Genomic DNA, 16,436 nt, shown 5'->3' on the forward strand with positions numbered 1-16,436 from the left:
GTCCGTCTCCTCAATAGGGAAGCAGCTGCGTCCCCCTTCTGAGGATGATGATGATGACTGGGAGGATTATGAATAACTCGAGTTAGATGATTCACTCCCTGACTCACTAACACTGGACTCTGGAGAGCTATGCCTGGATCTACGTTTTTTCTTAGTGGTTCTAACGCCCTTGAGGGCGTCCTCTACCTGGGTCCTTATCAGTGTTTTGAGGTCTGAAGCAAACCTCGGGGATTCCTCCTGTATCGTCTGCTCTATGCACGCCGCACAGAGCTTTTTCTGAAATGTAGGCGGCAGCTCCTCCGTGCATATAGCACATACCATGTGCTTGGATTTTGCTGTGCACTTGCGCCCCTGAAAAGAAAAAAATTAATAATCGCATATTAGCGAGCGGGCGCTCACGGAGATCACTCACCCCCTTGTGGAACGAGAGATACCGTCTCAGGCGTAGGGATTATTTCCACTGCTGAATCCACTTCTGGCTGTGCCGCCATGGTGGAGCTTTGGCTGCGCTGTGATCCTGTATGGCCACTGCTGCCGCGCTGCTGGGAGGAGTCGCGCTGGCGCTGCCCCTGCTTCGGGGACCGCCGTCGCGTCTCCTTCTCTTTCTGAGGCTTTCCACTCATGGTGATCGCCTTCTCCTCTTTTAGTGGTGCTTTAAATAAAAAAATTTTCTTTTGAATTTGGCGCCTCCTCCCCGCTGTCCGAGGCCCCGACGGAAGTGACCGCCAGCGCATGGGCACGGCGAAATTTCCCAGCAGTGCATTTTTTTTTTTCAAGGAAGCTACTGTGCGCGCGCGCACCCCTGGTACCGGCGTCCTGCGCCCTCCGTTCTCTGCCGCAGCCCCTGGTGACCGCCGCCACCCCCATCGCTGCAAGCCCTGCGGGCTTATACCTCGCGGCCCCCGGTGGCCGCCGCCACCCCCTCCAGGCCGCTCTGAGTTCCCGCCCCGACCCCTGTACCTTTTGCGGTTCCGGTGGCCGCCGCCATCCTCCGCAGGCCGATCTGGGTCTGGCGCTCGGCAGGGGGCTCTCCTTGAGTGACCGCCGCCACTCACTTAAATGGAGGCCGCAAACCCCCTTTTTTTCTTTTTTTTTTTTTTTTTTCCTTTTCGGGATCGGCAGGCTTCGTCATCGGATCTTCACTGCCTCTCCCCACTCACCCTCAAGGCCCGCCGACCCCGGAGGTTGTGCTACGGGGGAAGCCTACGTGAGGCCTCGACCCAGCCGAGGCAGGGAGCCCCGCTGCCTATTACCGGACTGGTTCGGTCCCCGGCATCCCGCGTCGACTGCAGGTACGTGCTGTAGATTCCCCGTCAGGGACAGGAAACCAACTGATGTGGGAGAGAGGTACGGCCTTTTTCATCTGTAGGTTTCCTGTCCCTGAGGGCGGATCCCTCTCTCCGTGGTGCCGTCATGGGGGAAAGAGAAAAAAACATTTATACTCACCCATCTTTCCTGTGGTCCAGCGTTGTCCCGTTCTGCCGGAGGCTGGGGGAGGAGTGTGGCACTTGCGCCGGAGTACGCGCATGCCCATACCGCGCTGTCCGGCACCATTTTCCTGAAGACACACTGCAAATGTGTCTTCAGGAAAATGGCGCCAGATAGCGCTATGCACATGCGCGTACCCCGGCGCCAGTGCCACACTCCTCCCCAGCCTCCTGCCCCGGTCACCGTAAGAAGAGAAGTGCCGCGGCAACACTCCTCCCGGTGAGGTAAGTATTTAAGTATGGCGCCATTATCATACAGTACCTGTCTATCTGTTTGTCACGGAAATCCTGCGTCGCTGATTGGTCACGGCCGGCCGGGCCCGACCAATCAGCGACGCGGGATTTCCGTTACAGACAGACAGAATTAGATGATTATATATATAGATTATAGATGTTTTCTCTTGTCTAGGGTGTTAATTATGCTTGGAAGCCATTTTTAATTAAAGTTTCTAGCATCCCATGCATGTTTTAAGCTTAAGGCAATGGCTGACCCTCACACTGTTAATTAGCAATTAAGCAGCCAATAATTAACCATAGCTCTTGGGTCTGTTGTTTCTAGAATTCAAAATTCACATCATTTATGGAGACAACCTGCTTCACATTGCAATTTGGCATTTGAAACCTTTAGAAATTTACTTTTTAATTATAAGCCAGAGCCACTGGCAGGTTGTGAGAGGTTTCAGTGTGTCCTCCAAGGAAACATACCCCATATCCAGAAAGGAAAGGAGCTGGCATAAATTATAAGGCAGAATTCATCTCTATAAGCGATGAGCTGAAATCCTTTTTTTTTGCAGCTCTTCTTCTTACACATTGTCTGTTTTCCACACTCATTAATCTTCTAAAGGAGCTTCAAAAGTACAGTTACAATCCATAGAACATAGGAATGGGGGGAGATTTATCAATATGCCAGCTTATTTATCATGCCACCCTTGCCACTTTTGCCAACACAAACAAAAATACTAAACAACAAGCAGTAAATGCGCCCTCCGCATATTGCTGCAATCACACGGTCATTCAAGGATGGGATCAGAATACTGATGGCCTATACTTAGGAAAGATCGTCAATATGAAATATGACGGGGTTTCGTCTCTTGGCCCTCTTGATCGATCAGCTGTTCGAAGGGTGTATAAAGAGCAATGTCTTATGCCCAATTTATCTGCGCACCTTCAACAAAGTGGCAGCTGACCTGGGTATTGTAGCATTGTCTACTGAAGTGAATAATACAAATTGCAGCATCCTTGCTACTATTTAGACAGGTGTGCAGGTGAATATGCTTTGATCTAAATCATTACATTGTAGCTCTGGCAGTATGTTGAGGGTCATTGTTCTGCTGGAAGGTGAAAATATGTTGCAGCATCTAACAGGTTTTCACCAAAATCGCCCTGTACTTAGTTCCATCCATTTTCCCATCAACTCTGACCAGCATCCCTGTATCTGCTGAAAAAAAAACATCCCCTAAGCATGATTCTAACACCACCATGTTTGACGGTGGGAATGGTATTTTCAGGTTGGTGTGCAGTGTTAGTTTTTGCCATACATAGCATTTTGCACTTAGCCCAAAAATATTTACTTTGGTTTCATCTGACCAGAAAACCTTCTTCCACGTTCTAGCCGTGCCCCCTACATGGCTGTTTGCAAATTGCAAAATTTGCAAAAAAGACTTCTTAAGGCTTGCTTTAACTTTCTAAAGAAGTGTAGGGGATCTTCAGTTATGACCTTATCCACATACAGCTGACGTAAAGATTTAGGGATTGATTCATCAGAGTTTTCATGCCAGAATTCAGGAACAGCTTTGAAAATAACCAAAATTTAGACAGAACTCGGTGTTGCATGCATATGTTTTCAGAGGGTAATAATTAATTAGAACAACCATATAGAAATTCTAATTTAAAAAAGATTCAACTTTTATTAATATCAACTCTAAAAACGACCATAAAGTGGTATGTGCACACCACAAAAACACAGTGAAAAAAAAATAAATAAAAAGACAAAAACCTTGGAAATAGATACATTATAGGTCCCTGGTGTTACACCTATGCTTTTACCTAAGACAATTGTGAAACAAGTATTTTTACATCGTTTGTTCGCAATTTTCTTGCAGTGTATATGCCCCTTTTGGGCACAATTTCTTGTTTTTTTTACACTGAACCTGATGACAATAGTTTACTGAAACCAGAAGACACATTTTCATATTGTGAAGCAAACAAGCCAAATGTGAAAAAAACAAATATGGATTTATAGCTTTATAAATCATACATTTTGCTATCAGTATTTTTCGGACTATAAGACGCACCGGACCATAAGACGCACCCCAATTTTCAGAAGAAAAATAGGGAAAAAAATAATAATGTGTCAAATGGGGGTCCGTCTTACAGTCCGAATTCAGCTTACCTGGGAAGGGATCCGGCACAGGTGGAGAAGTAGTCACAGGGGTCATTCAGTGGTCCAGGCTCGTGCGGTGGCGGCGGCTCTGTGCTGGGGCAGCTGCGCTGGGGCTGGGGCGGGTGGGCTGTGCTAGGGCAGCTGCGCTGGGGCTGGGGGGCTGTGCTGGGGCAGCTGCGCTGGGGCAGCTGTGCTGGGGTAGGGGTAGCTGTGCTGGGGCAGGTGGGCTGGGGCAGGGGCAGCTGTGCTGGGGCAGCTGTGCTGGGGCAGGGGCAGCTGTGCTGGGGCAGGTGGGCTGGGGCAGGGGCAGCTGTGCTGGGGCACGTGGGCTCTGCGGTGGTGGCAGCGGGCGGCGCTCTGCGGTGCGGTGGTGGCAGCAGGCTGTGCTCCGTGCAGGGGCGGCGGCTACGCCGGCGTCTCTTGCAGCCCGTCTCCCGAGATCTCGGGACGAGATCTGAAGCTGCGCATGCGCCGTCCCCGGACCGGCGGCCATCTTGCCGGCGTCCATGCTCCCGGAGGCCACCGCAACATGGCGGCGCCCAGCAAGGGGTGTGCGGGGGGCCTCCGGGCTGCAAGAGACGCCGGCGGAGCCGCCGCCCCTGCACGGAGCACAGCCCGCTGCCACCACCGCACCGCAGAGCGCCGCCCGCTGCCACCACCGCAGAGCCCACCTGCCCCTGCCCCAGCCCACCTGCCCCAGCACAGCTGCCCCTGCCCCAGCACAGCTGCCCCTGCCCCAGCCCACCTGCCTCAGCACAGCTGCCCCTACCCCAGCACAGCTGCCCCAGCACAGCCCACCCGCCCCAGCCCCAGCGCAGCTGCCCCAGCACAGCTGCCCTAGCACAGCCCACCCGCCCCAGCCCGAAGCTGCGAAGAAACGCCGGCGGAGCCGCCGCCCCTGCACCGGAGCACAGCCCGCTGCCACCACCGCACCGCAGAGCGCCGTCCGCTGCCACCACCGCACCGCAGAGCCTCGCCCGCTGCCACCACCGCACCAGGTACCGTGCATTGCGACCATAAGACGCACCCCCCACTTTCCCCCCAAATTTTTTGGGAAAAAAGTGCGTCTTATGGTCTGAAAAATACGGTAATTATCTACAGTATTATATAATATTGTGTGTTGCAACAAAAATAAAAGACAACCTGTTTAAATCTCTAAGAATGGAAATTGTACTTTTACCTTTCTTCTCCAAAACGCCGGCCAATTAAGACCTTACATTTTTCTTCTGGAAGACAAGCTGCCAAAAGAGGGACTGTCCGAAGGACTCTACTCTCCTATATAGGGAAAAGAGCAAAAAAAAAAAGGTAAGCAAGGTGGATGAGATCATTAACTGCAAGAAACAATAAAATTATATCTAAATCACTACCACAATAAAGATTCTTTTGGCTCGTCTTGTGCACAAGAATGCTCAATGTGTCTACATGTATATATATATATATATATATATATATATATATATATATATATATATATATAGTGGTGTGACTGGTGGTCGCGTGGTTAATGGGAGGTATTTGTCACAGGGATGGATGCTCCCTGCGATGCAACCTGGAGTATTTTGTCTCTAGTGTGCATGAGCACTAAAGATGTCATTTAGTACACTGGGTCCGGTTTGTGGGTAGTAGAGTTGAGCGACTTTGGTAGGATTGGGTTTCATGAAACCCGACTGAAATAAAATTTGAGTCAGAAGAAACTGGTCCGACTAGGGCAAAAAAAGTCGGAGTTTCACCCGAAACCCGACCCCAATGCAAGTTAATGGGGAATAAAAGTCGGCATTGAGTGAATGACACCTGCGGTTTATCTGCGGATTAGCCTGCGGTTTTGCCCTGCGGTTTATCACCTCTAAAATGGAGATGGTAAACCGCTGCGGAATCCGCAGAAAGAATTGACATGCAATTCTTTCTGCGGATTAGAAACCGCAGGCAAAACCGCGCAGAAAAATCTGCAGCATGTGCACAGCGGTTTCCATTTCCCATAGGGAATAATGGTACTGTACACCGCAGCAGAAACTGCTACGGATCCGCAGGGCCAAAACCGCTGCGGATCCGCAGCAGAATCTGCAGCGTGTGCACACACCCTAAAGGGTCGATATTGTGGGATTACTACTTCCAATAGGTGGCACTAAAGTTCAAGTCCTCTTTGTCTCTGACGAGACAATTTACATTTTTATATATTTTTAAAAACTTTTTGTTTAATGTATTGTTTAGTCCCCTTAGGGGAATTGAACTTATGGTCATCTGATCGCTTTTACTATATACTGCTAAACTACATTACTGCAGTAGTTAGTGTAAATCGTGATCTCCTGTGGTCAGCAAGGTGGCTCAGTGATTAGCACTGTAGATTTGCAGCACTAGGGTACTTAGTTCAAATCTCATCAAGAACAACATTTGCAAGGAGTTTCCATGTTCTGTACGTGTGTGTGTGTGGGCTTCCTCCAAGTGCCTTCCTTTCCTTCCACATTCCAAAGACATACTGATAGGGAATTTAGATTGTGATGTGTCTAGAGCACTGTGGAATTAATGTCAGTGGTAAGAGACTGAAGTAAATAAAAAATAAGCTTGTGGCTGAACTTCATAGGAGTACCAAAATGGCAGTGACAGGGTACACCAGCAGCCCCTGGCTGACATCAGTGCCCGGATTGTGCCTCTGGACCAGTGATAGCACAAGACCACAGGCAACAGCTTTATTTAAAGGTTGCTGCTAGAGATTGACAGCAGCATCTAAATAGTTAACAGCAGTGATAGCTCTGCTTCAGTTGCTACTTTTAGAGACAGATGTAACAAATATTAAGCAGGTACCAAGATGTAGTAGGCCACATCTTGCAACCAGTCCCTACTGGCAAAATGATGTAGGACAGAGCACAGTGTGACACCATCTGCATCATTAACCCAGTAAGCACACACACCCAAATCTTGTTTAGCTGGAATTTGTACGGAAACCCCGAGGAAGCTACTGAAATTAGGGCAAAACGAGAACCCTGCCTAATTGTAAACGCTGTGCAATATATGACGCTATACACAGTAAACTGTAGTTATCCTGCCCAATGCCTACAACTGAGTAGGATAGTCAGATAGATGCACAGAAAGATGATCTCTTTTTCTGAAGAGTTCTAACTAGTGACAAGCGAGCGTGCTCCGATAGGGTGTTATCTGAGAATGATAGGGCACTGAAAAGAGTATCTTCAGCGTGCTCGAATACTATGTTCCAGTCGCCATGGCTGTTTGACAGCTGCAACACAAGCAGGGATTGTCTAACAAACTGGGAATCTCTGGATGTGTTGCGGCTGTCGAATAGCCCCGAGACGTGCAGCCGCGGGTATTTGAACATATAATATTAGCGCACGCTGAAGATACTCCATTAGCACTCCAGCATATTCCGATACAACCTTATGGAATAACACGCTCGCTCATCACTAGCTCTAACCCAAGACAACATATCTGACACAGAAAACAGAACACTATTTTGCTCTTGTACAAATACATTTCAATTGCTGTTCTTCAGTTAGTATAAAAATATATTTTTATTGGCTACCCAACTAGATGCCGGGAGATTTGTCAACACCTTTTTATAATCTGGGAAAGAGCTTGCCAAAATACTTGTCCAGATGTACTGGCATACAGCACACATCATAACCGAACACAGTCCTGAAATTGACACAGAAGGCAATAATCACTCTGCACAGAATGGAGATTCCGGCTCACAACATTCTAATCAGTCATAACGTGTAGCTAGAAACTGTGCCTAAGTGTCAGAGAACGTAACTTTTGTAAAAGCCGGCTTCCTCTCCATGGCAGATAATGCAACCTGCATACTAAGCACCACCTCATTATGTTGTTTTTAGCACAATGTAAGGCGAGTAGAGCAGCGTGCAGACAGTGGATAATAGGCGCTCATACATATTCCACAGATTCTGCTCCTTCCTTACCTGCTCAGGTACAACAGAGACACCTGGGCACATCTGAGACACTCCACACTGACGCAGCTCACCTGTCATATCCACACAACATCAGCATAACGCACAGACGATGGATCTGAATATGCTACTGTATAGCACAAGGGTGGACCAGAAAGCGGGATGTCTAGGGTGCCTAGAAAACACAGCAACAAGATGCTTCTCCCTCCACGATTTTCAGATCCAGACATTTCTATTATAAATCTGCCCACATTGCGCAAACCTATAGTTAAATGAGTACCAAATAATAAAATGGCATTTAAAAAGAATCAGTCAACTGGTTTTTGCATAATGTAGGGGAAGAGACCTTGATTCCACTGATGTTTAACATACTGGGCTGCTCGCTGTAGATTTGATAACATCACTGTTATATCAGCAGGACATTATTATTAGAGGACTAGTAAATCTGCTGCCGTGTAGTCCGCCACTTTCAGCCTCCAACAATGATTCACAGCTTTCTGCCTATGCACAGTGTATACAGAAAGCTGACAATCAGCCATGTGGGCGGGGATGTAGCAAGCTTAACATTCAAAGAACTGATAGATCTGTAGCAGATAAACAGGGAGCCTATCAAAACTGCAAAAAGAAGCCCAGTAAGTGATACATTGCTGGAATAAAGGTCTCTTCCCTTATATCGTGCTGCTCTCAGACGAGGTAGAAAAACCTGTTGATAAATTCATTTTAAGAAGACACAGAAATCAGATTTTACTTACTGAAAATTAAAAAAAAATTAAAAAGGAACTTGTCACGTGACAAAACACTATTAACCTGCAGATATGGGGTTAATCTGCAGGTTAATAGCATTCTGTACCTGCCTAGTGCCAGCACTTAGACCCCCGCTTCATGGGAGGAAATTAAGTTTATTTATCCAGGCAACGTTCGGGTTTCAGTCATGGGGGGGCACCGGCACAGTCACCGCCCTGTGTATAGCGAGTGGCGTCTGTAACCGCGCCCCCCACACTGACTGACAGCCGGCCTTAATGATGATCCTGCTGTCAGTCAATGACGGGGTTACAGCCGCCGCTCTCTATACACAGAGCAGTGACTGAGCCCGCACCAGCTTCACCATCCTCACTGCGATTCAAATGTTACCAAGAGGAATAAAATTAATTTCCTCCTGAAAGCAGGCGTCTAAGTGCCGGCACCAAGCAGGTTCAGAATGCTATTAACCTGCAGATTAACCCCATATCAGCAGATTAACAGCATTTTTTAACGTGACAGATTCCACAGCTCTGCCGCACCTCCTGACTGCCATTTACCTGAGCCGGAAGTTCCCCGATCTTCTCCCTACATCGGCGCGCATTCCCCCATACATCTCAGTGTGCATAGCTCCCTCTACCCCCATCTCCTCCACTAGGTGGGCACGGGTATGCTATTTAGCCGATACACTGATGCCACGATTTATTTTATTGCTCTATTTGGCCATAAGTTCTCCATTTTCTTATTTTGGACGTTATCCCTTCCCGATGTATTGAGATCTTGCCATTTGTGTTCAGTCCCTACCATATTGTTAATATTATTATTTCAGGGCTGTTTATGTATTTCTGATTTTCTCCACTTCTCTATATTTCCTTCTATTTGCGAGTCATCACACCCTTCGTATTCCCCTGTATACGACAATCTACCATCCCAGCATCCCTAAATTCGGCAGTATTGGGGTCCTCCCTACCCTAGGAAGATTCCCCCCAATACTTTTCCGCTCTCCCCTTTTTTCTGCTATTCCTTTACTTGTCTTCATCCCTCCATTTTGTCATTATTATTTATTATATGCTTTTGATACACACTTTTCCTTGCTGTTCCAAAGCATGGACTTGAGTGGTTGGATTTCCATTGATTATTAATATTATTATTGATAGCCTGTGAAATACAGGTTACCCTTGAAATTTAACTCTGGAAATAAAGATTTTTTTCTTATTTTATTTAAGAAATGAATGCCCCAGATATGTCTTTTATGTGACATTTGATTTTTCTGTGTTTATAGTATTAAGCTTTGCTTGTTCCAGATTCAATGTAAGCAAAACTTAAGTTTGTTTCCAAATGAAAAAATTCATTGTTACATTTGATGAGAAGGAAAGGTTTCCACAATTGTAGACATTTTTTTCAAGAAATCATGAAGGTTGGCCCACAAATTTGACCATGTTTTTAGTTTTGGCCCACTGTCTATTTGAATTCGACATCCCTGCACTATGGTGTGAATGTGTGTCACTCACCAATGTCATGCATGGCATCCAGGGACACTTCAGAGAGCTCGCTGCAGAGACCAGAGCAGCGGCTGAACGAGGAGGAGAGCGGAGCATTTATTTATTTTTTAATTGTGATGGCCACAATACTGTAAGAAAGACTATGGGGAGTGCAGTATACAGTATGGAGGACTATGGGGAGTGCAGTATACAGTATGGAGGACTATGGGGAGTGCAGTATACAGTATGGAGGACTATGGGGAGTGCAGTATACAGTATGGAGGACTATGGGGAGTGCAGTATACAGTATGGAGGACTGTGAGGAGTGCAGTATGGAGGACTATGAGGAGTGCAGTATACAGTATGGAGGACTATGGGGAGTGCAGTATACAGTATGGAGGACTATGAGGAGTGCAGTATACAGTATGGAGGACTATGGGGAGTGCAGTATACAGTATGGAGGACTATGGGGAGTGCAGTATACAGTATGGAGGACTATGAGGAGTGCAGTATGGAGGACTATGGGGAGTGCAGTATACAGTATGGAGGACTATGGGGAGTGCAGTATACAGTATGGAGGACTATGGGGAGTGCAGTATACAGTATGGAGGACTATGGGGAGTGCAGTATACAGTATGGAGGACTATGAGGAGTGCAGTATACAGTATGGAGGACTATGGGGAGTGCAGTATACAGTATGGAGGACTATGGGGAGTGCAGTATTCAGTATGGAGGACTATGGGGAGTGCAGTATACAGTATGGAGGACTATGAATAGTGCAGTAAACAGTATGGAGGACTATGGGAAGAGCACTATACTGTATGGAGGACTATGGGGAGTGCAGTATACTGTATGGAGGACTATGGGGAGTGCAGTATACTGTATGGAGGACTATGGGGAGTGCTGTATACTGTATGGATAACTATGGGACGTGCAGTATGGAGGACTATGAATAGTGCAGTAAACAGTATGTAGGACTATGGGAAGTGCAGTATACTGTATGGTGGACTATGGGGAGTGCAGTATACAGTATGGAGGACTATGGGGAGTGCAGTAGACAGTATGGAGGACTATGGGGAGGGCAGTATACAGTATGGAGGACTATGGGGAGTGCAGTATACAGTATGGAGGACTATGAGGAGTGCAGTATACAGTATGGAGGACTATGGGGAGTGCAGTAGACAGTATGGAGGACTATGGGGAGGGCAGTATACAGTATGGAGGACTATGAGGAGTGCAGTATACAGTATGGAGGACTATGGGGAGTGCAGTATACAGTATGGAGGACTATGGGGAGTGCAGTATACAGTATGGAGGACTATGAGGAGTGCAGTATGGAGGACTATGGGGAGTGCAGTATACAGTATGGAGGACTATGGGGAGTGCAGTATACAGTATGGAGGACTATGGGGAGTGCAGTATACAGTATGGAGGACTATGGGGAGTGCAGTATACAGTATGGAGGACTATGAGGAGTGCAGTATACAGTATGGAGGACTATGGGGAGTGCAGTATACAGTATGGAGGACTATGGGGAGTGCAGTATACAGTATGGAGGACTGTGAGGAGTGCAGTATGGAGGACTATGAGGAGTGCAGTATACAGTATGGAGGACTATGGGGAGTGCAGTATACAGTATGGAGGACTATGAGGAGTGCAGTATACAGTATGGAGGACTATGGGGAGTGCAGTATACAGTATGGAGGACTATGGGGAGTGCAGTATACAGTATGGAGGACTATGAGGAGTGCAGTATGGAGGACTATGGGGAGTGCAGTATACAGTATGGAGGACTATGGGGAGTGCAGTATACAGTATGGAGGACTATGGGGAGTGCAGTATACAGTATGGAGGACTATGGGGAGTGCAGTATACAGTATGGAGGACTATGAGGAGTGCAGTATACAGTATGGAGGACTATGGGGAGTGCAGTATACAGTATGGAGGACTATGGGGAGTGCAGTATTCAGTATGGAGGACTATGGGGAGTGCAGTATACAGTATGGAGGACTATGAATAGTGCAGTAAACAGTATGGAGGACTATGGGAAGAGCACTATACTGTATGGAGGACTATGGGGAGTGCAGTATACTGTATGGAGGACTATGGGGAGTGCAGTATACTGTATGGAGGACTATGGGGAGTGCTGTATACTGTATGGATAACTATGGGACGTGCAGTATGGAGGACTATGAATAGTGCAGTAAACAGTATGTAGGACTATGGGAAGTGCAGTATACTGTATGGTGGACTATGGGGAGTGCAGTATACAGTATGGAGGACTATGGGGAGTGCAGTAGACAGTATGGAGGACTATGGGGAGGGCAGTATACAGTATGGAGGACTATGGGGAGTGCAGTATACAGTATGGAGGACTATGAGGAGTGCAGTATACAGTATGGAGGACTATGGGGAGTGCAGTAGACAGTATGGAGGACTATGGGGAGGGCAGTATACAGTATGGAGGACTATGAGGAGTGCAGTATACAGTATGGAGGACTATGGGGAGTGCAGTAAACAGTATGGAGGACTATGAATAGTGCAGTAAACAGTATGGAGGACTATGGGAAGAGCACTATACTGTATGGAGGACTATGGGGAGTGCAGTATACTGTATGGAGGACTATGGGGAGTGCAGTATACTGTATGGAGGACAATGGGGAGTGAAGTATACTGTATGGATAACTATGGGACGTGCAGTATGGAGGACTATGAATAGTGCAATAAACAGTATGGAGGACTATGGGAAGTGCAGCATACTGTATCGAGGACTATGGGGATTGCAGTATACAGTATGGAGGACTATAGGGTGTGCAGTATACAGTATGGAGGACTATGAATAGTGCAGTAAACAGTATGGAGGACTAAGGGAAGTGCAGTAAACAGTATGGAGGACTATGTGGAGTGCAGTAAAGAGTATGGAGGACTATGTGGAGTGCAGTATACAGTATGGAGGACTATGAATAGTGCAGTAAACAGTATGGAGGACTATGGGAAGAGCAGTATACTGTATGGAGGACTATGGGGAGTGCAGTATACTGTATGGAGGACTATGGGGAGTGCAGTATACTGTATGGAGGACTATAGGGAGTGCTGTATACTGTATGGATAACTATGGGACGTGCAGTATGGAGGACTATGAATAGTGCAGTAAACAGTATGTAGGACTATGGGAAGTGCAGTATACTGTATGGTGGACTATGGGGAGTGTAGTATACTGTATGGTGGACTATGAGGAGTGCAGTATACTGTATGGAGGATTATGGGCCCAATTACGATTTCTGCTATGGGGCCCCATGATTTCTATGTACGCCCCTGACGACATCCTTATTGTGGGTAGATCAATTGTGGCTGAATGTTGGCTATAGTTTGAGGGTGACTACCAATCCATCACAAAGTCTAGGCAAAACCAACATTCTTGACTTGCAGCATTCTTTGTTACAAGTCATCTCACCTTTACAAACATTCCTTTCTCATTAAAGTCTTACTTATTCTAATTGAAAGAATTTCTAAGAACTATTAAAAATGAGTAGAAAGCTGGATTTGTGCCAGATCCCAAAACAGTCATAATTGTGGGAAGTGAAATTTTCATTAAAACAGCCAGAGCTATTAATTACACCATGTTAATTATGAAGCCTCCTAATCACCAAGGGCTTGTTCATTTAGGAAGAAAAAGGTTGAAAAGCTGCAGAAAATTAAGCTCTTAACACAACTTAAATCTTCCATTCTAGGGTACATTTCTGAAAATGTAGTTACCAGGGACGCATAATTAAATGATAAATCATTTTAGCGCTTGCAGAAACTATAAACCATAAGATACTTTCATTCAGATACCGAAAATTTCTGTAAGCTAGAAGGGGGGCAGCAATCAAAACAACATGGGTGGATTCATTAATGCTCCAGTCACGATAACTACGTCAGTAAGCGGCTACACAAGAGATGATGAATAAAGATTATTTCTAATGTGACTATCATACGTGGAGAAGTAGAAAGTAATAATGGCTATAGATACAGTGCGAAAGGGTACATGTACAGATAGCAGATATACAACATATTGCAATACAATCGTGTACATACAATGTATCGCTATAATACACAGAGCGTACAGTGAAATACAATATAATACATACAGTACGAATGTATAGCACCTTTCTAGGTGTCCACCTTTATTTTATGTCTGTCACACTGAAAAGATTTAACCCCATATAGATGCAGTCTACTTTGTGTCTTAAAAGAGACCTACCATTTTAACAAACTTCTAATGTATCAATAGTTTTAATAAATTCATCTCATTGTGCCTTAGCATACCACTCCATCAAAATGGATAAATATTATTCAACTGCACCATTTTGGGATAAACGTAACTGACAAATCATCGACATGCTGTGATCACCTGCGGATCTCTCAGATTCTGTAAAATTACTGTGATGTCATGATCAGTGTGTATAGAAGGATTTAAGGGGCTAAATGGCCAAGATCGGCATTAGCGCTGGTCCTGGCCATTGCAGCAAGGCACAACCCCTTAGCCTAGATCACTGATGGAGAACCTATGGCACGCGTGCCAGAGAGGGCACGCAGAGCCCTATCAGCTGGCACGCGGCATTGCCTCATCCTTGTTCCGGAGCTGCAGCTTCCTGCCTCACACATTGAGCGGCGCGGCCGCAGCAGGATGACATAATCATTCAGCTCCGTGGCCGCTGTGCCAGTGAGAGGAAGGAAGCTGCCGGCACGCGGAGAGGCGAGTGTGGCCGCTGTGCCAGTGAACCTGCTGTGGTGTGTGTGTCAATGATGGGGAGAGCGCCAATGAAGGGAGAGATGGGGAGAGGGCAAGTGATGGGGAGAGGGCTAATGATGGGAGTGATGGGGAGAGGGCTAATGATGGGAGTGATGGGGAGAGGGCTAATGATGGGAGTGATGGGGAGAGGGCCAATGATGGGAGTGATGGGGAGAGAGCCAATGATAGGAGTGATCGGGAGAGGGCCAATGATGGGAGTGATCAGGAGAGGGCCAATGATGGGAGTGATCGGGAGAGGGCCAATGATGGGAGTGATGGGGAGTGGGCCAGTGAAGGGGAGAGTGCCAAAGATGGTGGTGATGGCGAGAGGGCCAATGATGAGAGTGATGGGGAGAGGGCCAATGATGGGAGTGATGGGGAGACGGCCAATGATGGCGGTCATGGGGAGAGGGCCAATGATAGCGGTGATGGGGAGAGGGCCAATGATGGGAGTGATGGGGAGAGGGCAACGATGGGGTGATGGGGAGGAGGAAATGTTAGAGGTGGTGGAATGGGCAATTTCTACATGAAGGGGATCATGATGGGGCATATTACTACAAGAAGGGGGATCATGATGGGGCATTTGGCACGTGTTGGCACTTCGTCATAAATAATTGGGTTTTAGGTTGCAGTTTGGGCACACGGTCTCAGAAAGGTTCGCCATCACTGGCCTAGATTAACGCTCTGCTGTGATAGCAAAATGTATGTGAGAAAGGTTTAAAGTGAAATTGTCAGCAGGATTGTGCTCAGTAAACTACAGACAGTGTCAGGTTGGTGCCGTATACTGATTAAAATGATACCTGGGTTGATGAAATCTGTTTTGTGATTGTTAATCTTTATTTGTAGTTTTCAGTTAATGTGATTCTCGACCTGACACTGTCTGTAATTTACTGAGCACAATCCTGCTGGCAGGTTTCCTTTAATGACATATTATCTTTGAATATTATAAAAAAACACGGCACTCGATGACTGAGAGGGAGGTGCACAAGTAGGATATCCAATCCACTATAGATTATATAGTGGTACTGTTTGAGGAAGTATGTCCTGCCCTGGTATGTGTGCCACTGGAGGAGGACGCGCTGGTTAGAAAGGCACGCGAGTGCAGGGGAATAGCGCTGTGTCTGTGTCCGGGCGGGCGTGTGTACAGCTGCTGTAGGAGACGCTCAGTACCAGTCCCGTATCAGGGACACAAGCCTGCTATGCCAAACATGTGGCATATCCTCTAATTAAATCTCAGATCATTTTATCAGGACCTTTGTCAGTCCCAATCCTGAAATCCAGTGTTCCTCTACTTAAAACAAGGTTATTACCTTCAGCATCTGCTGCTTACTAGATGCCTCTTATTCCAGACTTTTAGTCCAGATATTCACTACCCATTACCACACAGGCCAGCTGTCTCTCTAATGATATATGGAATTTTCCATTACAGCCCCTTTCAGTTAAATCAACTGTGAATTTCGTTTTCTGATGAAGGTCGATTGTATGACCGAAAACGTTCAAGAATTGTTGACCTGGATGCTTTGTACAATAAAGTAACTGTCAAATTCAATTTTCCCTTTTGAGTGCCAAGTCTTTACTATAATCTATATTATCTTTGAAACATGCACATCATACAGCACCATTTTATTATCGCTTCATTTATTGAAGGAAGAACCTTTC

The 16,436-nt window shown here is 46.5% G+C and overlaps 1 protein-coding gene across 3 annotated transcripts in view; it reads right to left on the bottom strand.

Annotated features, from left to right (window-relative positions):
- The window catches only part of DTWD2 (DTW domain containing 2), a 436,550-nt gene that overhangs the window by 240,778 nt on the left and 179,336 nt on the right, over window positions 1-16,436 (bottom strand). For all 3 annotated transcript variants that reach the window (XM_073554167.1, XM_073554231.1, XM_073554109.1), the window contains one exon: window positions 5,051-5,145. In XM_073554167.1, coding sequence (XP_073410268.1) covers window positions 5,051-5,145 — 95 coding nt within the window. The remainder of the gene's footprint in view (window positions 1-5,050; window positions 5,146-16,436) is intronic.

The sequence above is a fragment of the Dendrobates tinctorius genome, unplaced genomic scaffold (assembly GCF_039654945.1).
Source record: "Dendrobates tinctorius isolate UK_male_01 unplaced genomic scaffold, ASM3965494v1 ptg000003l, whole genome shotgun sequence".
NCBI classification, from domain to species: Eukaryota; Metazoa; Chordata; class Amphibia; order Anura; family Dendrobatidae; genus Dendrobates; species Dendrobates tinctorius.